Here is a 24,766-nt window from a genome sequence, read left to right as displayed (position 1 = left end):
TTAACTCTTTTACACAAATCTAATAAACCATTTTTAGAATAAATAAAATCAATGGCAAATTATGGTCCATTAAAGGAATCTTTGTAATTTATTCTTGATATCTCTCTCCTGGTGTCTCCACATAATTTGTCCCATGTATAAAATGTAACTACAAATTTGCATGGTCTTGCTGGCATGTGATGTAATGAAATGAGACAATTTTATATAACTGTAAGAAAAGAAATCTAGGAGACTTATACTAAACATACAGGGTGGGGCAAAAGGTTTACAGTTGTGAGTATGTGAAACAGTTTATTCTTGTGTTATTATTTATTAATTATTGTATTATTTTCCATCTGAACACAAGTAAACCTACTTTTGCCCCACCCTATAATGTGCAAAGGTGCTTGTATCTTTAGTATGTAGAAACAAGCACATAATCTCTGTCCAGAATTCCATTTTAAGCAACTGGAAACAGAGAGGGATCAGAGACTAAAGTTCATAGGTTGTTTTTCAGCATGTATGTCTCTAGGGCTGCCCTGCAAGGCTTTTTGGCATAATCTCTACACACCAAGTTTAGGAACAACTTTTAGTTTTTATAATGCTGGCATTTATCATGCCCATTTGTCAGGTTGGAGTACAACTCTCTTGCTTAGGTGGTACTTGTTCTATATCAGAAAGCAAAAACTTAAGTGGGGTTCAGTCAGCAGTTCACAGAAATGTAGCTCTTTGTAGAAACATGTTTTAAAGTATAAAATTGAAACCTTAAGACATTTAAGTAGCATTTTATCCTATATTTTAGAATCTTGGATTCGATATCCCCACCCACCTTATGCTTTCTCTTGGGCAGAGAATTAATTGTCTTTTTATGGTGAATCAAGAGGCAGACAGGTAGAGAAACAACAGGAGCAAAGTTACTTAGTGATTCATGGTCTTTGCTTGACTGTTTCAGACCAAATTCAAAAGTTGAAACTACCTTGTAAACAGAGGGTCCTTAAAGGGAGTACATACTTGCAGCCAGTTCCATTTTTTGATCTAAGTTCATTCTCTTCTTAGTGCTTACCCTTCCCTTTCTACATTTAACTTTGAATCCTAGTAGCAGTCAGGGAGAGAGAGGGACAGATAGACAGGAAGGGAGAGAGATGAAAAGCATCAACTCAGAGTTGCTGAACTTTAGTTGTTCATTTATTGCTTTCTCATCTGTGTCTTGACCTGGGGGGGGGGCTCCAGCTGAGCCAGTGACCCCTGCTCAAGTCAGCAACCTTGGGCTTCAAGCCAGCGACCTTTGGGCTCAAGCCAGCGACCATGGGGTCATGTCTATGATCCCACGCTCAAGCTGGTGACCCTGCACTCAAGCTGGTGAGCCTGCACTCAAGCCAGATGAGCCCATGCTCAAGCCAGCGACCTTGGGGTTTTGAACTTGGTCCCTCAGCATCCCAGGCCAATGCTCTATCCACTGCACCAGTACCCAGTCAGGCAAAATTTTTAAGAAAAGAATAAAAGTTTCTCCTGAGCCTTCAGGCTTTGTGTTGCCTTCAACTTAAAATGATCCACATACCAAAAAGGTATATCTTGGTGTGACTTGTTTCGAACCCCTACATTTTGTTTCCTTAGTTTGTTTTAATCTAGGCAAGTCACCCTGTTTAGTTTTAATATGACTTTTTCTATTCTTTTTTTTGTTGTTGTTAATTTCACCCATTTACCCACCCACCATCAGCTTGTCCTCTGTATCTGTGGGTCTGTTCCTATTTTGTTTTGTTTATTCATTTGTCTTGTTTTTTTTAGATTGCACATATAAGTGAAATCATAAGGTATGTCTTTCTCTGACTTATTTCACTTAGCTTAAGGTTCATCCATGTTTTCACAAATGGCAAGATCTCATTCTATTTATTTCTGAGTATATTCTATTGTAATAACATTGACTTTTACAAAGAGTTCAGGCCAGTTGTCTTGTAGGAATGACCAGAACCTGGATTCATCTGATTGTTTTTTCATGTTTAGAACGAGGTTATACATTTTTGGAAGAATAGTTTATTGAGGCTGTTGTGTATACATTAGGAGATGCATCAAGCTTATAACATTTCCTTTTTTGTTCCACTGTGGATAATGCTAAGTTAATCGCCTGGTTAAGGTAGTGACTGGATATCTATTTCGTAAAGGAATATTTTCTTCCATTTTTGGTTTCTAAAATACCATCTTCCACTGAAATGAAGTAGGGCTCTTGGAGGAAATGGTTGTATCCAGTACTTGGGAAGGGAAAGAGGGAAAGTGCAAGGTAAGCCTGGAATGTATTCCTGGACTTAAAGAAAGAGCTAAAAAAAACCAATGGGGAAGTTTTCTATCAGTTTGATAGGGTTCCTGCTGACCACATTTTGGGCAATTTGAACATCAGAAAGAATAATGGAAATATTGAATTATAACACATTACATATTTTTTTTTTGTATTTTTCTGAAGCTGGAAACGGGGAGAGACAGTCAGACAGACTCCTGCATGCGCCCGACCGGGATCCACCTGGCACGCCCACCAGGGGCGATGCTCTGCTCACCAGGGGGCGATGCTCTGCCCCTCTGGGGCGTCGCTCTGTTGCGACCAGAGCCACTCTAGCGCCTGGGGCAGAGGCCAAGGAGCCATCCCCAGCGCCCGGGCCATCTTTGCTCCAATGGAGCCTCGGCTGCGGGAGGGGAAGAGAGAGACAGAGAGGAAGGAGAGGGGGAGGGGTGGAGAAGCAGATGGGTGCTTCTCCTATGTGCCCTGGCCGGGAATCGAACCCGGGACTTCTGCACGCCAGGCTGACGCTCTACCACTGAGCCAACCGGCCAGGGCCTACACATTACATTTTTTATTATTTATTTATTTATTTAATTTTTAATGACAGAGACAGAGAGAGAGACAGAGAGAGGACAGACAGACAGGAACGGAGAGATGAGAAGCATCAGTTCTTCGTTGCAGCTCCTTAGTTGTTCATTGATTGCTTTCTCATATGTTCCTTGATTGGGGGGCCACAGCAGAGCTAGTGACCTCTTGCTCAAGCCAGCAACCTTGAGCTCATGCCAGCCATCTTGGGCTTCAAGCCAGTGACCTTTGGGCTCAAGTCAGTGACTATGGTGTCATGTCTATGATTTCATACTCAAGCTGGTGAGTCCATGCTCAAGCCAGATGAGCTTGTGCTCAAGCCAGTGACCTTGGGGTTTCAAACCTGGGTCCTTTGCATTCCAGTCCGATACTGTATCCACTGCGCCACCACCTGATCAGGCAACACATTACATTTTTTGAAATTCCATGTGGATACTCAGAAGATTTTTAAAACGCCCATTAAAAATGTAGAAGCAACCTCAGTGTAATAAATGAGCCAAATAACGATCATCAATGAATGCCAAAACGATTTGACGAAAGGATGTGGGAAACAGGATATTCATATGTTCTCAAACCATCACCACAGATTCTTTATTAATTACAAAAGCCTGTCTTTTGAACTTAACACCTTGTGTGCATTTTTCCAAGTTGCATGATGCTCATAATGTTTACTGGCTGCATATTTCAGCATTCCTTTAATGCACCACATGTAGTAACACTTACTTTATCTCAGCCACAGTGTTGGGCACAAGAGAATTAAATGCTAGTCGAATCAGAACACATTCCTTGTCCCAAAGGACTCATCAGATAGTATAATGGTTCTCTACACTTGAGGGCTGAAAAATTACTTTCTGATAATGTGATGAAAGCTGTGGACCAACTTCCTGGAAAACTGCCCAAACATACCAATTTGAATGTTTTTGCCTGATGTTCATATTCTAAAAATCCTCCCTATCCAGTGACCTTCTAGTAGTTCTCAGATACAGACAGCCAGCTAAGAAAGGACATCAATGTGGGAGTGCACAGCTCCAGCAGTGTGAGAAATGCCACATTGTAGCTTGTTCTCTTTTATATGGCTGCTCCCAGGATCCCAAGATTGTGACTAACATCAGGATAGACATCTTCCTGTCAGTGGTACCACCATCTACATCAGTGGTCGTCAACCTGGTCCCTACTGCCCACTAGTGGGCGTTCCAGCTTTCATGGTGGGTGGTAGCAGAGCAACCAAAGTATAAATAAAAAGATAGATATAACTATAGTAAGTTGTTTTATAAAGATTTATTCTGCCAAACTTAGCGAAAATCTGACATAAAGTACTTGGTAAGTAATTATTATTATCTGCTTTCACTTGCTGTCACTCTGCTTTATAAATTTTATAAAGTAAAGTGACTTCCCTACTTTATAAATCAGCATTCCTGTGGAACCAGTGGGCAGTTAGAAAATTTTACTAACAGAGATACAAAAGTGGGCGGTAGGTAATAAAAGGTTGACTACCCCTGATCTACATCATCCATGCAGCTGGCTGGGCCCCTATGAGTAAGCTCAGATTCCTCCCTCCTTCTGCCTCTTCACTCATAGCAGATCCTGGAGAATCTGGGTTGGTTGCAATTCACCTGCACTCCTCATATCATCTGCCATCCTGCAAGGTGTGTGGCCTGGGCCTCAGCGCTCAGTCTCTGGAGGTGGGACTGTGACCTCATTCTTCTGCGCATCAGTTTCTTTATAAAAAAGGGAATGGTAATAGTGCCCACTTTACGTGGGAGTAATGAAGATTAAATTTTATACTAAATGTAAAGCACTTAGCACAGTACCTGATCTATAGTAAAAATTAAATGGGAAGCCTCATTGGTGGTGGCAGAGTGGATAGAGTGTCGACCCAGGATGCTGAAGGCCCTGGTTTGAAACCCTGAGGTCACCAGCTTGAGTGCGGGATTGTCAACATGATTCTAAGGTCGCTGGCTTGAGCCCAAGGTCATTGGTTTGATAAGGGATCACTGGATTGGCTTCAGCCACCCTTTACCCCCTGTCAAGGTACGTATGAGAAGCAACCAGTGAACAATAAAGTAGAGCAACTACAAGTTGATGCTTCTCTTATCTTTTCTCCCTCCTCCCTCTCTAAAAAATATTACATGGGAAGTATCATTATTATGCTCTTATTATTAATTTGACTTTAGTTCTGATCTCCTCCATCTCTTACCCACTGCAAAGCCTACCTGCTGTCTTTGCCTCCAACTTGCCTCCTTTCAGTCCATCTGCCAGCAGAACGGTCTTTCTATATTATCTTGGAGCTTAAAACTCTCAGTGGGTTCCCTTGATTACAGGATAAAATGTACAGAAATCCATACAGAACAGCCTGCAGCCCCCTGCTCTCCCCAGAGTGTTCTAATGTCTGCCTCCACTCACACTGCTGTCGTGGCTCTGGATACCCATCCCTGAAGTGCTTAGTGAGAAGGGAATACCAATCCATAGTCTGTTAGGGCTCAAGTTCACCCAAATCCTTACTGGTGGTGGGTGGGCCTGGGAGGTGCGAGTGGCCCCTTCATTGACATTTCTCCCTCTAATCCATACTCATCCTACCTTGAGTGACCTTTTGTCTTTGACTAGGAGAGTAAGATACTCTTTCCCCCCTGCATGAATGTGCAGTGCATTTTCCAGCACTATTTTAAACTTAGAATCACCTTGCTTTTTTTTTTTTTAACCTTTGAGCTGCATGGTTTATGTTGCCAAGGGACATTCTTGCAATATAGGGTGCAAATAGTTTACTTCCATGAGGACAGTGTGGACGGGTAGAGTGGGTGCTGTAGAGTTAATTCTGGGTTTACTAGTTACTGGGTAATTTTTTCCACATCCCCTCCTAAGCCTCAGGATCTTCGTCCTTTATGGTTGTTGTGAAGAACAGCTGAGATGGTACTTTGTAAACTTTAAGCCTATATGAAAATGCTACTTTCCCCCCTTTGTTACATTTCAAGCAAAAGTGAACTGGGAAACAATGTTTCTTTTTTGCTTTCTTTTTTTACAGTCCTTTGAAACATCTTTTTAAACAGGAACCCCTTCCCCTTGATTGTTTGACTCCAACTACATGCCTTCAGACTTTGTCTGCTTAAAGTATGGCTCATAAACCACATATGGGTACACCTTCCCTCGGGGATTAAGTGTTGGTTGAAAGTACTCTTTACTGATTGTGGGTCACTGCAGGCTGATGATGTGGTGGCAGCCAGGGATGGAGTTAATAGTGATATACACTACTGTGTTCTTTGTGCCCTGCTGGGCTTGTGTTCTGCCATTTATTATTCAATGCAAAACTCATTCAAAGCATACTAAGTTTTTATTCCATTGCTCTTATATTTTATGGCTTCCAGGGGCTCTTTGAGAAGGAAGTAAGTACAGTGGTAACAATGCTTTGGGGAAAACTGTGTGCATGGCAGCTTGTTTTAAAATATGCCTTTTCCACATGAAATGGATTTTGATATAAAATATTGTAGGAACTCATGCATGCTGGGAATCTTAAGTATGTCATTAAAAATTTTAAATTCCAACCACCTCTTCCTGTCAATGGAGAAGAAATGGTTTAATGGCTTCCCCCAGGGTAGCATAAAAGGTGGGATATATGAGGCATTACTGTATCCTGGCCCTAGCGCCTTAGAATATCTGTTTTATTATATTGGGAATTTATTAGGAACTAGGAATTTTTGACAAACAAACTTGACTGTGACAAGCATTTTATTTGTCAAAGAACCACACAAAAGCAAGACTATTGTTGTCAAGTCTTGTAAGTCAAGCCAGGGTTGTAAGGATAGCGATTCCTATGCTGGTAATTTTAATTTTGTCTTTTAAGAACTAGTATCGTGAAAAACTTTTTTAAAAAAAGAGTGCTCCATTGTTTGGGAGGCCCTTGCATGCATGAAAGAGATCTGCTGTGATTTTACTTAAGTGTAGCTAGCCAGACCTCTAAAAAACACAACAAAAAACCCTTTTTTAGGGAGTGACAAAGAGGACCTTGCATGGTGATTGTTTTTTTTAAAGTTATTATTTATTTGTTTTTAAAGCAGCACTATCCAATAGAACTTACTGCAGTGATAGAAGTGTTCCATAGTCTGTACCATCCGATATGGCCATCACCAGGCCCACATGGCCATTGAACTCTTGAAGTGTGCCTCATTATGTTTGAGTGAGAAATGAAATTTTAAATTTTATATGCTTTGAATTGATTTAAATTTAGGTAGCTACTGTGGCTTGTGGCTGCCATACTGGATGGTGCAGGTTTAAAACTTTCCCCTCCTCAGATGTCACAAGTCACACATGAATGGTCTGTATTCTGCAGCATTCCATAAAATTTAGCATGCAAGACCCAAATGTCTAATAACTCTCTCCACTGAGAGGTGTGTATGTATGTGTGTGTGTATGTATGTGTATGTGTGTACAGAGGTTATTTAAAAAGACAGGCTAGTTTTAAGATAGAGCTGAGGTGTTTTGAATTAAATGAAAATATACCCAGATAACTATATCTTTGTACTTCTTTAAGTCTGTTTTGTGTGAAACAGAAATGAACTCAAGTCACACGCATCTCAGAGCAGTACCCACATTTTACTGGATGTACAGGAGCCCCTGCTGTTCTGCATGTGGGTGATGATCCACATTTGACTTATAATAGTTTTTTGTTTTTGTTTTTGCCAACATGTGAATGCCATAAAATCAGCAAGCTTGGCAGCATGCCTTTTTTGATAATTCTGTTCTTGAGTGTCATGATTTATTTGATTGTTTTAGCCCTAGTCCCTGACACATATGAAAAAGAATTAGTGAACCCAGCCATTTGCCTTGGAGATGAGTAAACCCAAACCAAGACACAGTTTGTTAGACTCAGCCTGTGTTATTTTGATGTGTTGGTAGAGTTTAGAGCAGACAGCCATTAGACAGGAAATGAGAGCCATTAAGTTAGAAGCAGACCCACCCAAGTCTGCTTGCTAACACGGGGAGGGTATTACTGTTGGTATAGGAAATAATTCTGAAAATCATTCACTTGACAGTTTTCATGACATCTTATATTTCCATGACTTTTTGAGAGATATCATATTGTAAATATGGAGCCCCAATGAATAGTAACAGCTTATATTTTTGTATAGTTTTCAAAAGCAGCTTTATACATTCTCTTTTGGCTCTCATAACCTTTTGGTGAGGTTTTAGGTATTAATTCTACTATTTCTAGACTCTCAAGACTCAAGTAACCAGTGGACATGTACATAGCCAATAAATGGTACAACCAAGAATGTGAGAGGGAAGATGTGGGCCCATCCTACACTTCTCCAGGCTCAGAGATGGAGAAGGAAGCAGATATAAAATCTGATGACTGAGGAAATGGAGTTTGGCCCTTCTCACTTGTGGTGTGAGGCAACATGCCCCGAGAGGCAATGCTGGCTTATTACAACACACCTTAAACTTGAGCTTGTAGCTTAGGCTAACATGGTGGGGATTCTGACCCCACCTCAAATAAACTGTGTGCCCAGTGAATCACTACCCTTGACCTTCATTACTTTGCAGATAGGGAGTTGAGTACAACTTCCACATCCCCTTTCTTTGCCAATTCTATGACAGGTAATATTGCCTAAAACCAGGAGGATTCTGCATTGGTGTAGTAGTGGGATTGCATAGATAAGAACATATCATCTTTTGGGGCCAGTTTTTTTAATTGCTTTTAATTTATTCTGTTTACATAGATTCTAGTGTTGCCCCGAATGCATCCCCCCTCCCCCGTATTCCCCTCAACATCTCCCTTGCCCCCCTCCCCATAGTGCCCCCCACCCTTCCCTTCAGCTTTATCCCATCCTATCATCCCCTTTCCCTCTAGTCCCTTTGATCTCTCCTCTGTCTCAATTCCATTCCTCAGTTCACATTGTCCATTGGATTCCTCAAATGAGTGAGGTTATATGATATTTTTCTTTTTCTGCCTGGCTTATTTCACTTAACATAACAGTTTCCAGGTCCATCCATGTTGTCACAAAAGGTAAGATTTCCTTCTTATTCCATGTCTATATGTACCAAAGCTTTTTAATCCACTCATCTACTGACGAACACTTGGTCTGTTTTGAGATCTTTGCTATTGTGAAAAAGGCTGCTATAAACATGGGGTGCTTTTCTCCTTTTGAAACAGTGCTATGGTGTTCTTGTGGTATATTCCTAAAAGTGGGATAGCTGGGTCAAAAGGCAGTTCGATTTTTAATTTTTTGAGGAATCTCCATACTGTTTTCCACAGTGGCTGCACCAGTCTGCATTCCCACCAGCAGTGCAGGAGGGTTCCCTTTTCTCCACTTCCTCGCCAGCACTTATTCTGTGTTGTTTTGTTGATGAGCGCCATTCTGGCTGGTGTGAGGTGATATCTCAGTGGTTTTAATTTGCATTTCTCTAATTATTAGTGATGTTGAGCATTTTTTCATATGCCTATTGGCCATCTGAATGTCCTCTTTGGAGAAGTGTCTACTCATTTCTTTTGCCCATTTTTTGATTGGATTGTTTATCTTCCTAGTGTTGAGTTTTACAAGTTCTTTATAAATTTTGGTTATTAACCCTTTAGCAGACGTATTGTCGAATATGTTTTTTTATTCTGTTCTTATTGTCTTTAGCTGTGCAAAAGCTCTTTAGTTTGATATAGTCCCATTTGTTTATCCTGTCTTTTATTTTACTTGCCTGTGGAGATAAATCAGCAAATATATTACTGCGAGAGATATCGGAGAGCTTATTGCCTATGTTTTCTTCTAAGATGCTTATGGTTTCACGGCTTACATTTAAGTCTTTTACCCGTTTTGAGTTTATTTTTGTGAATGGTGTGAGTTGGTGGTCTAGTTTCATTTTTTTGCAGGTAGCTATTCAATTTTCCCAACACCATTTGTTGAAGAGGCTGTCTTTACTCCATTGTATGCTCTTACCTCCTTTGTCAAATATCAGTTGTCCATAAAGATGTGGGTTTATTTCTGGGTTCTCTGTTCTGTTCCATTGATCTATATGCCTGTTCTTATGCCAATACCAAGCTGTTTTGAGTACAATGGCCTTGTAGTATAACTTGATATCAGGAAGTGTGATACCTCCCACTTTATTCTTCCTTTTCAAGATTGCTGAGGCTATTCGTGTTCTTTCTTGGTTTCATACAAATTTTTGAGATATTTGTTCTATATCTTTGAAGTATGTCATTGGTATTTTAATTAGTATTGCATTGAATTTATAAATTGCTTTGGGTAATATGGATATTTTAATGATGTTTATTTTTCCTAACCATGAACACGGTATATTCTTCCACTTGTTTTTATCTTTCTTGATTTCTTTTATCAATGTTTTATAATTTTCTGAGTATAAGTCTTTAATCTCCTTGGTTAAATTTACTCCTAGGTACTTTATTTTTTTGGTTGTAATAGTGAAGGGGATTGTTTCCCTAATTTCTCTTTCTGGCAGTTCATTGTTGGTGTATAAAAATGCCTCTGATTTCTGAGTATTAATTTTATATCCTGCCACCTTGCTGAATTCATTTATCAGGTCCAGTAGTGTTTTGACTGAGACTTTAGAGTTTTCTATATACAATATCATATCACCTGCAAATAATGATAGTTTTACTTCTTTTCCAATTTGGATGCCTTTTATTTCTTCTTTTTGTCTGATTGCTGTGGCTAAGACTTCCAGAACTATGTTGAATAAGAGTGGTGAAAGGGGGCACCCTTGCCTTGTTCCTGATCTTAAGGGGATTGCTTTAATTTTTGCCCATTGAGAATGATGTTGGCTGTGGGTTTGTCATAGATGTCCTTTATCATGTTGAGGTATGTTCCCTGTATTCCCAATTTGCTGAGAGTTTTGATCATGAATGGGTGCTGGATTTTATCAAATGCTTTTCCTGCATCTATTGAAATTATTATCATGTGGCTTTTCTCCTTCCTTTTGTTTATGTGATGAATCACATTGATTGATTTGTGAATATTGTACCAGCCTTGCCTCCCCAGAATAAATCCCACTTGATCATGGTGTATGATTTTTTTCATATATTGCTGGATCTGGTTGGTTAATATATATTTTTTTATAAATAAATTTTTATTTTAATGAGGTGACATAAATAAATCAGGGTACATATATTCAAAGAAAACATTTCCAGGTCATCTTGTCATTTAGTTCTGTTGCATACCCATCACCCAAAGAGAGATTGTCCTCCGTCACCCTCTATCCAGTTTTCTTTGTACCCCTCCCTCTCCCCCTTCCCCTCTCCCTCCTCCCTCCCCCCACCCCCTGTAACCACCACACTCCTGTCCATGTCTCTAAGTCTCGCTTTTATGTCCCACCAATGTATGGAATCCTGCAGTTCTTGTTTTTTTCTGATTCACTTATTTTGCTCCGCATAATGTTATCAAGATTCCACCATTCTGCTGTAAGTGATCCGATGTCATCATTTCTTCTAGCTGAATAGTATACCATGGTGTATATGTGCCCCATCTTCTTTATTCAGTCTTCTATTTTTTTTACAGTGATTAAAAGCCTTTAAGCAAACTCTTGGCCAATACAGCAAGAATCCATAAAAGAGTAGTGTCCTTAACATGTTCACCAAGTCCAAGTTGGCCCCATTACCATGCCAAATCCCTGAAAAATGCACCCCAACCACAGTTCAGTCTGTTAGGAGCTGTCACAGGGAGCAGGAGTCCAGGAAAAGTCCACATCCAGGAAAAGTCCACATGGCACTGGAATTGTTGTCACCATTCTATACTTTGCAGCTCATGTCCAAGTCCCAATGACTGCTGCTTCTAGCTGGTAATGATTCAGGTAGACTGGAAAAGCCATTTGCAGCATGTGTGGATATGGAGCTTCTGGTTCTCCTCTGCCTGGAGAGATGAGGCCAGGGTGCTTTTCCCTGGAGCTCTGCGACTGTGGCATGGTAAAAAAGAACCTTGGGATACCCTAAGCTGGGTGGCAAAGGTAGATTCATAATAGAAGTTGGCAAAAGGGGGAAAGAGAGCTCTAAATTAGGAGTAGGTCCCAGCCTGAAATATGAGTGGGGCATTGAGGTAGGAGGGATAAAGGAAACACTATATATTAAGCAAAGCCACAGAAAATAGGATTATTAACACCCACAACAGAGATCTTTGAGGGAAGAATAAAAAACCTGACTATTCAGGCAAAACATAGTTAAGTGGCCCTTTTGCAAATGAGATCAGTTTACCTGCTTCTTGGAAGAAATACCCTAGGCTCATCCACAGTGTCGTAGATGGGACTGATGGCCCTGGGCACCTTCAGCCTTCAGTGGCAAACCCCAGCTTTCTGGGCAAGGTTAGGTCATAGGTGGCTGGAGCAGGGCTGGAAGAGACTGAACCCTCCCTTAGAGGAGCGAGGGGGAAGCCTACCTTCCAGTGTCCCTGTTTCTTCACAGCAGAGGCATGTAAGCCTGGCAGGCTTTAGCTCAATGACCTTCCTTTCCACTATTGAAGCAAGACCCAGATGGCATCCTATGAGACCCCTTTGGGGAGTCAGAGCCTTTAAGGGTGTATCCTAAAAGCTGGTAGTTCCCCTGATCTCTATTGGGCTTTTTCTGCCTCTAGGTATCTTAGAAGCCATGCTCAGAAGATTTCGCTGAGGGGTTTGAGGATCCCCATCCGCCTATATAAATCTTTTCCATATATCTGGAGCTATTTGGAAAAAGACAAAACAGTGTTATTAGCTGGATCTAATAAAGAAGGTAGTAGTTTGCAGGCGAAAAAGATTTGGTGTCCCCTGTTCATCAGCATTCAAAAGAAATGTAAATTTTTTTTTAAGTAAAAAACATGATATGGTAGACCCGTAGCAGTTCCAGGATATGACTACCCCCTTTTAAATTTTTTTTTTTTTAAATTGACCTTAAAATGTTTGCTGAATACACTTTAATAATACCTTAACTTTTAAAGATTGTAAGCATGACCAAATACAGTAAATGCTTTTGCTCCATATGCAGGAGCATTTTCAGTTTAGCCAGTTTAGAAAATCCAATAATAGAACAATGCATACAGACAATGAGCTATAACATGCTTAGCAGCCTCTCCTGTTCTGACAGAGGTTACTATAAATCCGGAATATGTATCCATTGTAATGTGGACATACGACTGTTTGCCAAATGAAGGTATATGGTTGGTTAATATTTTGTTGAGGATTTTAGCATCTAGATTCATCAGGGATATTGGCCTATTATTTTCTTTTTTTGTGTTGTCTTTGTCTGGTTTTGGAATGAGAATTATGCTCACCTCATAAAAGGAGCTTGGAAGTCTTCCTTCCTCTTGAATTTTTTGAAATAGCTTGAGAAGGATAGGAGTTAGTTCTTCTTTAAATATTTGGTAGAATTCACTTATGAAGCCATCGAGCCCCGGGCTTTTGTTTGTTGGGATGTTTTTGATAACTGTTTCAATCTCATTTGGTGTAATCGGTCTGTTTAGGTTTTCTGATTCTTCCAGATTGATTTTTAAAATGTTATATGTTTCTTGGTGGGACATAAAAGCGAGACTAAGAGACATGGACAGGAATATGATGGTTACGGGGGTTGGGGGGAGGGACGGAGGGAGAGGGGAAGGGGGAGGGGGAGGGGTACAAAGAAAACTGGATAGAGGGTGACGGAGGACGATCTCTCTTTGGGTGATGGGTATGCAACAGAACTAAATGACAAGATAACCTGGAAATGTTTTCTTTGAATATATGTACCCTGATTTATTGATGTCACCCCATTAAAATAAAAAATTTATTTATAAAAAAATTATATGTTTCAAGGAATTTGTCCATTTCATCTAGGTTGTCTAATTTTTTGGCATATAGTTTTTCATAGTATTTTCTTTCAATCCTTTGTATTTCTGTTGTGTCAGTTGTTATTTCTCTACTCTCATTTCTAATTTTATTTATTTGAGTCCTCTCTGTTTTTCTTGGTGAGTCTGGTTAAAGGTTCATCGTCTTGTTTACCTTTTCAAAGAACAAGCTGCTTGTTTCATTGATCCTCTGTATTGTTTCTTTAGCCTCTACGTCCTTTATTTCCACTCTGATCTTTATCATTTCCTTCCTTCTACTATCTCTGGGCTTTATTTGCTGTTTTTTTCTAGTTCTTTTAGATGAAGGTTAAGTTGTTTATTTGAGCTTTTTCTAGCTTCTAAGGGTATGCCTGTAATGCTATGAACTTCCCTCTCAGTGCTTCTTTTGCTATGTCCTATAAATTTTGAGTTGTTGTATGCTCATTAGCATTCATTTCTAGGATTTTTTTTTATTTCTTCTTTGATCTCATTGTTAACCCATTCGTTATTTAATAACATGCTATTTAGTTTCCAAGTGTTTGAGTAGTTTTCAGTTTTTCTGTTGTGGTTGATTTCTAGTTTTATGCCATTGTGATTAGAGAAACTGCTTGATTTGATTTCAATCTTCTTAAATTTATTGAGACTGCTTTTGTGCCCTAACATGTGGTCTATCCTAGAGCAGTGATTTTCAACCTTTGTTTCTCACACACTCATAAACTAATTACTAAGGAAAAAGGGGCCCTGACCTCTTCTTTAGTAACTAATTTATTTGTGCCATGAGATGAAAATGTTTGTATTTAGTCAGGGGCACTGATCTTAGTAATTAGTGTGTGTTCGTGCCATGAAAAAAAAGGTTGAAAATCACTGTCCTAGAGAATGTACCATGAGCACTTGAAAAGAATGTATATTCTGCTGCTTTAGGGTGAAAGGTTCTGAAGATACCTGTTAAATCCAGTTGATCAAGTGTGTCCTTTAAGTCTGCTTTTTCTTAACTTTCTTTCTTGAGAATCTATCTAGTGATGTTAGTGGGGTATTGAAATTCCCTACTATTATAGTATTGCTGTTGATCTCACCCTTTATATCCATCAAAGTCTGCTTTATATACTTAGGTGCTCTTATATTAGGTGCATAGATATTTATAATGGTTACCTTCCTGTTGGATTGCTCCCTTTATCATTATGTAGTGACCTTCTTTATCTCTTACTATAGCCTTTGTTTTAAAGTCTGATATAAGTATTGCTACCCCAGCTTTTTTTTCATTTCCATTTGCATGAAATATTTTTTCCGTCCTTTTATCTTCAGTCTATGTGCATCTTTTGTTTGAAGGTGTGTCTCTTTTTTTTTTTTTTTTTTTCATTTTTCTGAAGCTGGAAACAGGGAGAGACAGTCAGACAGACTCCTGCATGCGCCCGACCGGGATCCACCCGGCACGCCCACCAGGGGCGACGCTCTGCCCACCAGGGGGCGATGCTCTGCCCATCCTGGGCGTCGCCATATTGCGACCAGAGCCACTCTAGCGCCTGAGGCAGAGGCCACAGAGCCATCCCCAGTGCCCGGGCCATCTTTGCTCCAATGGAGCCTTGGCTGCGGGAGGGGAAGAGAGAGACAGAGAGGAAAGCGCGGCGGAGGGGTGGAGAAGCAAATGGGCGCTTCTCCTATGTGCCCTGGCCGGGAATCGAACCCGGGTCCTCCGCACGCTAGGCCGACGCTCTACCGCTGAACCAACTGGCCAGGGCGGTGTGTCTCTTGTAGACAGCATATGTATGGTCCTGTTTTCTTATTGACGCAGCTACCCTATGTCTTTTGATTGGATCATTTAATTCATTTACATTTAAGGTTATTATTGATATGTAGTTGTTTATTGCCATTTTATTCTTTAAAGCTGTATTCCTCTATTGCTATATTCTTTTTCCTCTTTGATCTGTTTGCAACAGGCCCCTTAGCATTTCTTGCAGCATTGGTTTGGTTGTAATGAATTCCTTGAGGTTTTTTTTTTGTCTGGGAAGCTTTTTATTTGTCCTTTAATTGTAAACAATAGCCTTGCTGGATAAAATAGTCTTGGTTGTAGGTTCTTGTTCTGCATTACTTTGAATATTTCTTGCCATTCCCTTCTGGCCTCAAGTGTTTCTTTTGAGAAGTCAGATGTCATCCTTATGGGGGCTCCTTTGTAGGTGATAGCCTTCTTTTCTTTATCAGATTTTTTTTTTCTGAAGCTGGAAACGGGGAGAGACAGTCAGACAGACTCCCACATGCGCCCGACCGGGATCCACCCGGCACGCCCACCAGGGGTGACGCTCTGCCCACCAGGGGGCAATGCTCTGCCCCTCCAGGGTGTCACTATGCTGCGACCAGAGCCATTCTAGCGCCTGGGGCAGAGGCCAAGGAGCCATCCCCAGCGCCCGGGCCATCTTTGCTCCAATGGAGCCTTGGCTGCAGGAGGGGAAGAGAGAGACAGAGAGGAAGAAGGGGGTGGGAGTGGAGAAGCAGATGGGAGCTTCTCCTGTGTGCCCTGGCCGGGAATCAAACCCGGGTCCCCCGCATGCCAGGCCGATGGTCTACCACTGAGCCAACCGGCCAGGGCCTTCTCTATCAGCTTTTAATATTTTCTCTTTATCACTTAGCTTTGGTATTTTAATTATGATGTGTCTTGGTGTAGATTTCTTTGGGTTTCTCTTTAATGGAATTCTCTGTGCTTCTTGAACTTGTGTGACTTTTTCCTGCATCAATTTAGGGAAGTTTTCAGCTATGATTTGATTGAACAAAGCCTCTATCCCTTGTTCTTTCTTTTCTTCTTCAGGAACCCCTATAATGCGGATGTCATTTCTCTTCATGTTGTCACAGAGCTCTCTTAGAGTTTTCTCAGACTTTTTGAGTCTCTTTTTCTTTTGCTGCTCTGCTTCCATGCCTTTGTTTATCTTGTCCTCTAACTCACTGATTCGATTCTCAGCTTCATCCATCCTGCTTTTAATTCCTTCCATTGTGGTCTTCATTTCTGATATAGTATTTATCATCTCTGACTGATTCTTTTTTATTATTTTAATGTCCTTTTTTGTACTTGCTATCTCTTTATTTAGTTGTTCGTTATGACCATCTATTGTTGTTCTAAGATCTTTGAGCATTCTAACAATCGTAATTTTAAACTCTGCATCTGGTAATTTGGTTATATCCGATTCATTCAACTCCTTTTCTCAGGATTTCTCTTGATTCAATTGAGTTGCATTTTTTTGCCTTCTCATTTTGTCTGTGTATAAGAAGGGTATAGCCACTGGAGTCCAATGAGTGTGGCCTCTGTGTTCTCTAGGTGTGGTCTGTCTGCAGGCCTGCCACCCCTTTTGGCCGCTGCCTTGTGTTCAGGTATGGGCGTTGCTGGCACTGGCTTTCTGTGGCTGTCACTGCGGTTTCCGCCTCTCCTCCACAGGAGGGGCTGTGTTCACGTGACTGGGTCTACAAAGCCTCGGCCCTCGCCCTGCCCCCACAGATGGGGCTGCGTGCCACACCTGGGGCTGCAAGCCTTGGCACCACAGGCAAGGGTGAGCACCTTTGCTCAGCTGCAAGCCCTGGCTCTGCAGGCCAGGAGGGGCTGCATGCCGGCTCTCAGCCTTGGGTCTCTGCAGTTCCCAGGCTTTTGCCTTTCCTCTGTGGGCAGAATTGCAGGTGGGCCTGCAGCCGGCCGTACCACTTTTGTGCACCCCTTCTGTCCCCACTGGGTGAGATTGAGCTCATCCTGAGCCTCAGTCATGGCTGGCCCAGCTTCTGCCCCCACTGACGGGACTATGCGTCTGCGTCCCGCCACTGCCCACCCTCCGGCGAGCCCTGAACAGTGTGGTTGGAGGCAGTGAAGCTCAGACCCTAGCACTCAATACTGTATTCCTTAAGGCTCCCTCCTTCTAAGCGACTCTGTTCTGAGTGCTACAGAAGAACTTGTTTGGCTAGTGTCCTGCTTCCTTTTGCTGGTATTGCTGGTTCCAGGGGAAATATTCACTTCCAATTTGGGGAGTGACTCAGCCCAGGAGTTAGGGTGGCTGTCCCTCAAAGTGTTTCCGCCTGTGCCTCCTAGATTATACTCTCTTCCTGCTACTCTGGTCCTCTACTCTTTCCCCATCCCCTGGAGCCCCAGGTGAGTGGTTATGAAAGAGGTTTTCTGCATTGTCCCTTTAAGAAGAATCCTGGGTCTGAGAAATCTGTCTCTTTCTCACAAACAGTATCCTGACTTATTTCACAGCTAAATACTGTCCATACACTTCTTCTAGGCTCTGGGGCTGCAGGCCAGGGCTTTATTCCTGGGGCCCAGGACCCTCCCCTCTCCTCTAAACTCACTTCCCACCATGTGAGTCTCTCTGGGCTGCCGTTTTCTCCAGGGAGCTGGTGGCCCTCTCCTTGTTTACACTTTTCCTACCAGTCTCAGTGTGGCTTCTTTGGTGTTATTTGGTTAAAGAGTCCTCTTAGTTTAGTCCAAAGTTGGTTTTTCCAGATGATGGTTCTTAAAATTAGTTTGTAATCCACTTTGGTTCTGGGAGGTGGAAGTTGGTACCTCTACCTACTCCATCGCCATCTTGCCGCCGGGGCCAGTTTTTTTTTTTTAAACATTCTTCAGGTATTCCTGTTTTCTTTGTTGAAAACCTTTTTGTAACAAGAGAACTGATTTTTCTGAACTAAAATCTAACAAGAAATATCTTCTAGTTAATAATTGCTTTTAAGGATATATTGAGTTATATGTTTATGTAACAAACTGTGTCTTTTCTGCCAATTCTAATCTTCTTCTATCTCCTCTCCATACACTAAGCCAGTCCTCACCCCTCATGCCCACCCTTTCTAATTTTATCCAAAAGCCATAGAGGAGAGTGAGGTTGGCTTTTATAATTTTGTTTATATATTTATTGATACATGCTCAATATGTTTGTTGTAATTCTTTGTTTTCTAACCTGTGAGGATAGAATTTCTTTAACTGTTGCCTCTCCTCTCTTAAAAAAAGAGTACATTTTCACCTGTTATGGAATTCAGACTCTTGTTGCTACAAGTCAGTAAATCTTGGCCAAGGGTAGTGATGGGTCAATCATGAAATAATTCCTGGCAATGTTACCTCCATATAGCAGTAGAATTCTTTTGGAGTTGATCAATATGCTGACTTTTTTTGGAATTGGGCAAGAGAAACCCTAAACTGATCACACAGCTCAGAGCAAAAGTACAATTGCAGGGCTTTCTCATGGAGAAGGTGTATTTCTCAGGGACCCCAACATAGCAACATCTATGTCAATAATTGGTCCTATATTGAATATTCCATGTGACTCAAGGTAGTTGGAGCATCCCATGCAGGGGTCGTCAAACTTTTTATAAAAACTGCCCACTTTTGCAGTGCTGGTCAACCTGGTCCCTACCGCTCACTAGTGGGCAGTCCAGCTTTCATGGTGGGCCAATTGCAGCGCTGTAGGGACCAGGTTGACCAGCACTGCATAAGTGGGCGGTTTTTATAAAAAGTTTGAAGACCCCTGCTAATGTTTCCAATTTGAAAATAGCATAGTTGGGCACCTTATTTCTCAAATCCTTGGACCTATGAGAATGTTTGATTGGGAAACTTTCATACTGCTGAGCCATAAATCATAGTGAAAATAGGATCTGATGTAGATAGGATTTCAAGGCAAGTTTACCAAGTACATTAATGTTTTCTGTGTGCATTACTGAGTGTTTCCTGGGTCTTGCACCAACATGCATATCTTAGTTCTAATGATGTGAGCACCAAGTTCAGTATTCCTATGGAGTTTGCTGACTGTGGATAACTAGCTCCTCCTCATTGAAGGTATATAGGGATCTGCTGTGGTCCTCAAACACAGACAAAACCTCACCTGCTTCTGAACAAAAAAGGAGAGTGTTTGAGTAACTTAATCAATGCATGTGCAGCTATTCTGTGTTCTGTAGTCCTTTTCTGTTGCTAAAGAAAACAATTGTCATCAAAAGGGTGAAAAATGAAAAAACTGTGACTGTCCAGGTACTATTTTATGCCATATTATTGCCCTTGAGAACAAATTGATATCAGCAGAAATAGATCTGAGTGATGCTTAACCTCAGGTGAACTGCGATTTAGGCTCTAGCATGACAAGAGCAGATTCCTGGGAAATAAATGGGTCCATCAACTCAGGCTTTCATTTTAACTTAATACTTCTGGTAGAAAGCAGACGGTAGATAAGAGGGTCAGGAACAATCTGCTTTTAAGGCTTTTGTCAAAGTTTAGAAATGATTAGCGGTCTTCAGAAGATTATAAATTTAATCTAAATTGAAATGCTTTTATAAATTTTCTGCTAGTCACATGGTTCAGTTGGGTAGAGCACTGTCTCAATATGCCAAGGTTGTGGGTTCAATCCCCAGTCAGGGCACATACAAGAATCAACCATTGAATGCATAAATAAATGGAACAACAAATCAATGTTTCTCTCTTTCTCCAAAATCAATAAATGAAAAATTAAAACATTTTTCTGAATATGTTACTTCCAATTTAAGATGAAAGCTAATGATCAGTTTCTCTGACAAAAGAAGGAGATCATGGTGTGTGATTAAGTGATTATAGAATATTTCTTATTATTGTCTCTGAGTGGGGGTTAATTATGAAAAGTGTTTGGCATTGTAAATAGGCTAATTGTCTGTTTTTTTTAACACCTTGCTAAATTAGTTCCTCTTTTGATCTAGTGATCGATACAGCGATGCCAGTGATGACAGCTTTTCAGACCCAAGGATAGCTGAGTTGGAAATAAGCTGAAACATATATGACTCGGAATGACAGGTACTGCCTGTGAGGGTAAGAAAGAATCTTTAAGTTCTTGTTTGTTTTACAGACAAGCTGTCATCTTGGTGTAGAAGGGAGCAAGCATTATAGGACTTGTCTGCAAGCTCCTATTTGCCTGGCAGAGGTAGCCGGACAGACTCGACAGCCGACTGTACCTTTGGGAAACTAATGCACCTGAGAAAGCTAGCAGTTAGCATGGGGAGAATGAAATGCATTTGAGGCCAGGAATAAATATCTAAGCACACCTATAAATGTATACCTAGAGGCCAAAGTGGTTAGAGTTCTAATCGCTTAGGTCAGGGGTCAGCACACTTCCTCTGTAAAGGGCCAGATAGTAAAGATGTTTGGCTCTGCAGGCCATGCAGTCTCTGTCACAGCTACCCCACTTTGTCTTTGTAGAGGAAAAGCAGCCCAAAACAACACTTAACTGAATGGCTGGGGCTGTGTCCCAGTAAAACTCTGTTTATAAGAATGGTTTCCTGGCCCCTGGTCTAGGTTGCTCACGGAAAGCGGGTTTCCTTGGATGTGTAGAAAATAAATAGTATTTTACTTCTTTTCAGGGAGATGGCAGAGACAGGCTTGGCTTCTGAGGGCAGCCTATTTCCCTGCTGCTCTATTAAGCTTTATCAGAGAGAGAGCAGCTGGCTGGCTTGCTCATATTCCAGCTCAGAGGTCGGTAGTGCCTGGGATGACCCTAGAGTTACGGCGGACCTTGCAGTGGCTGAGTTGCTCTCTTTAGCAGGGACAGCAGCTTTGGGAGAATTTGTGAAGAGTTCATTGCTCCAGTGTGAGCTCTGAATATTCATGTTTGCTGTGGAAAGCGTATCTATATTATATTTATTTAGGTTTGCCTCAAACATGGAGACCTTTAGGAGCAAACCAAAATGATGCAAACATTAGTTGGAGGTATTTTAAAAACTTATATTATTCAGGATCTGATGTTGCTAATGCTTATATTCCATTTTTTTAAAGGCTTTGAAGTAATTGAAGCCAAGATAAAGGAACTATCTGAAGAAATTACCATACTCTCAAAGCATTACTCTTTTCTCCACCAAACATACTGTGAAAGCTTCAAAGGGAATCGAATAATATGTACTTTCGTGAACCAGCACCGAAGGGGTACTTTCCTTATTTCCTCCAGAGGTGGTCTTTGGGTCTCACAGATTTCTGTAGCTGATTAAACTTTTCCCAACACCCTCACTGGGGAGAAAGTGTATTCTTGTTTCGCCTGGTGTTTCATGATGTCAGGTGGTGAGCATGGACCCAGGAACCAAGCCTTCACTGTGCTGTAAGGGAAGTGTGGCAGGGCACATGCAACAACTAACTTTGAGTCAAAAATGAGTAATTCTGTTACCTGAAACTCAACCACAGATTTGGGTGCGGCCCAAGCTTATTTTTATCTCACCTTGTTTATTTTTAGTTCAAAGGAAATCTAAACAGGTCTAAGACTGGGGGTGGCAAGTAAGGGTTGGGCTCAGGCACAGAATTTAAGGGGACATAAGAAAACTCAAGAATCAAGATTGGTATATAAATATATTAATTGAGGTGAAATTCCCATAACATAGAATTAACCATTTTAAAGGGAACAATTTAGTGGCATTAGAGTACATTCACAATGTTGTGGAACTACCACCTACTTCTGAAACATTTCCAATACTCCAAAATAAATACTCATTCCTATCTCCGCCTAGCCCCTGGCAACTGCTAATCTTTCTATTTCTATGATTTGTCTACTCTGGATATTTCCTATAAATGGAATCATACAATTTGTGGCTTTTCTTGTATTTGGCTTCTTTCATTTAGCATTATGTTTTTAAGGTTCATTTTGTGTATCAGTGCTTCATTTCTTTTTATGGCTAAGAAAATTCCATTGTATGTATCTACCACAATTTGTTTATCTCTGCATCTGTTGATGAACATTTGAGTTGTTTCCATCTTTTAGCTGTGATGACTAGTGCTATTATAAACATTCGTGTGCAAATATTTGAGTGCCTGTTTTTAATTCTTTTGTGTGTAAATCTAGGAGTGGAATGTGATAATTCTGTTTTAACATTTTGAGGAGGCATCAGTAATATTGTAATGCAATATTTTTTTTAAATCAAAATCAATTAAAAATTTTCACAATGAACAAAATCCCAAATTTAAAAATAAAGACAGAATCCAGCTCTCTACCTCTGTCACCTCCTCTAGTCCTGACCCTGTTACACAAGACTCAAACCACTATGCTTTGTGAGTTTTTCTGTTCAGTGTGCTTGAGTTGACTTAGTTGTTGCTTACTTTGAGCTTTCTGATACTAATTTAAACCCTTTAATGGCTCAGTTAATGTTTTTGTGGTTGTTTTGGTGCTTTTAACTTTTACTTCTTAACGCTGTACAGTGTTACAGCAATATTTTGTAAGATGCTACAGAAAATTGACTTACCAAACACATGCAGAAATGAAATGAATAATTCTGATAAATAAAAATATTAAAGAGCTTTATGGGCTCCACTTGTGAAAATTACAACTTGAAGATCACAAGAGGTTCCAAATGAAAAACCTGCAGGTAGGTTAAAAACTGAAATAGGCCTCATAGAGAGAAGGCTGTCAACACTGAGGGCAAACTTTAACATAACAGAGGGGTTAGTCTGGCTTAAATGGAAGTTTTTAATTATAATGATCAGGATTTCTAAAACCACTTACAGCAGAGTGCTTTCACTGCTGGGCTAATGATGCATGTAAATAGGACCAGAAGGAAGGGCACTTAAGAAAGAATAAACCAGCTTCCTTTTTGCTACATAAGATTTTTCTCTTTTGGAGACACCCCTGAACTTGGAATCCAGCGAAGCTGCAAAATGGTAGTAGCATGCTACTTAGGACAGTGCAGCAACTGTGGGGCATAAACACATAGGAAGTTATTATAAATAATTCATTCAACAAATGTATCTTGAGTCCCCAGCATGAGCCAAGCCTGGGATCAGGTGCTGGGGGAAGTGTAAGGGAGCAGAATTTGTCCCTGAAACATATCTCTTTGGCATAAGGCTTATTTTAGGCTTTTAAGAAACAGCAAGCTTAGAAAAACTGAAAATTGAGTAAAAGTTACACTTTTGTTGTAAGAGACATTCATATTTATTATATAAGGAAAATCTGCACTTGTAAGAGTGTCTCCCTCTCTGTATCAGAAAGAGAAGGATGACTCAATCTCTAGAAACTCATCAATGGAGAAGGCACTGATGTAAATCTGCATGACTTTATTCTTGCTTACTGTGCTTTTCCTGATAACCTCCCATGGCCAATTCCCCCTACCCTCCTCCACCAACATCTTTTGTCTTTAGCAGGACATGTTATTTAAGATGCTGGCTTGGGTTATTTGGAGGAGTTCCTCAGTTGTTTTTTTTTTTTCTTCCTGTATTTTTCTGAAGCCGGAGACGGGGAGAGACAGTCAGACAGACTCCCGCATGCGCCCAACCGGGATCCACCCGGCACGCCCACCAGGGGGCGACGCTCTGCCCGCCAGGGGGCGATGCTCTGTCCCTCCCGGGCGTCGCTCTGTTGCAACCAGAGCCACTCTAGCGCCTGGAGCAGAGGCCAAGGAGCCATCCCCAGCACCCGGGCCATCTTTGCTCCAGTGGAGCTTCGGCTGCAGGAGGGGAAGAGAGAGACAGAGAGGAAGGAGAGGCGGAGGGGTGGAGAAGCAGATGGGCGCTTCTCCTGTGTGCCCTGGCCGGGAATCAAACCCGGGACTTCTGCACGCCAGGCCGACGCTCTACCACTGAACCAACCGGCCAGGGCCCAGGAGTTCCTCAGTTTTCCTGAATCTCTGCCATGTATACTAGAGATATCTATGTTATTAAACTTTGGTTTGTTTGTCTCGTTTTGTTTTATTTTTGAGACAGAGAGAGGAATGGAGATAGATGAGAAGCATCAACTCGTAGTTGTTTCCTTTTAGTTGTTCATTGATTACTTTCTCATATGTCCCTTGACTGGGGTGGGTGGGGGGCAGCTCAAGCTGAGCCAGTGACCCGTTGCTCAAACCAGGAAGGGCTTCAAGTTAGCGACCTTTGGGCTCAAGCCAGTGATTTTAGAATTATGTTGATGATCCCACGCTCAAGCTGCCAACCCTGCACTCAAGCTGGCCAGTCTGTGCTCGTGCCATATGAGCCTGTGCTCAAGCCGGCGACCTTGGGATTTTGAACCTAGGATCTCAGTGTCCCAGGTTGATGCTCTATCCACTGCCCCACCACCAGTCAGGCTGTTTTTCTCATGTTAATGTCTTTCTTATTACAAGAAAGTCTCAGCTAAGAATCTAGAAGAGTAAAGGTAAATTTATTTTTTCTTCCCTCCAGAAGCAATCTACCTTCTCACACCTGACTGTCTCTTGAGAGAAGGCAGGCTTTAAACACATTTATAGGAAAATGAGT

General features: G+C 41.2%; 1 protein-coding gene across 6 annotated transcripts in view; it reads left to right on the top strand.

The window, feature by feature from the left end:
• Positions 1-22,834, top strand: part of CTPS2 (CTP synthase 2) — a 120,899-nt gene extending 98,065 nt beyond the window's left edge. For 5 of the 6 annotated variants that reach the window (XM_066356943.1, XM_066356942.1, XM_066356941.1 and 2 more), the window contains exons 18-19: positions 20,272-20,380; positions 21,341-22,834. In XM_066356943.1, the coding sequence (XP_066213040.1) occupies positions 20,272-20,341 (70 nt within the window). In that variant the 3' untranslated portion in view covers positions 20,342-20,380; positions 21,341-22,834. The remainder of the gene's footprint in view (positions 1-20,271; positions 20,381-21,340) is intronic. The other variant, XM_066356939.1, reaches the window with a different exon arrangement.
• Positions 22,835-24,766: the final 1,932 nt, after the last annotated feature.

This window comes from Saccopteryx leptura, chromosome X (genome assembly GCF_036850995.1).
Source record: "Saccopteryx leptura isolate mSacLep1 chromosome X, mSacLep1_pri_phased_curated, whole genome shotgun sequence".
Taxonomy (NCBI): domain Eukaryota; kingdom Metazoa; phylum Chordata; class Mammalia; order Chiroptera; family Emballonuridae; genus Saccopteryx; species Saccopteryx leptura.
Note: the sequence above shows the minus strand (reverse complement) of the source record. Positions and strands in the feature narration are given on the sequence as shown.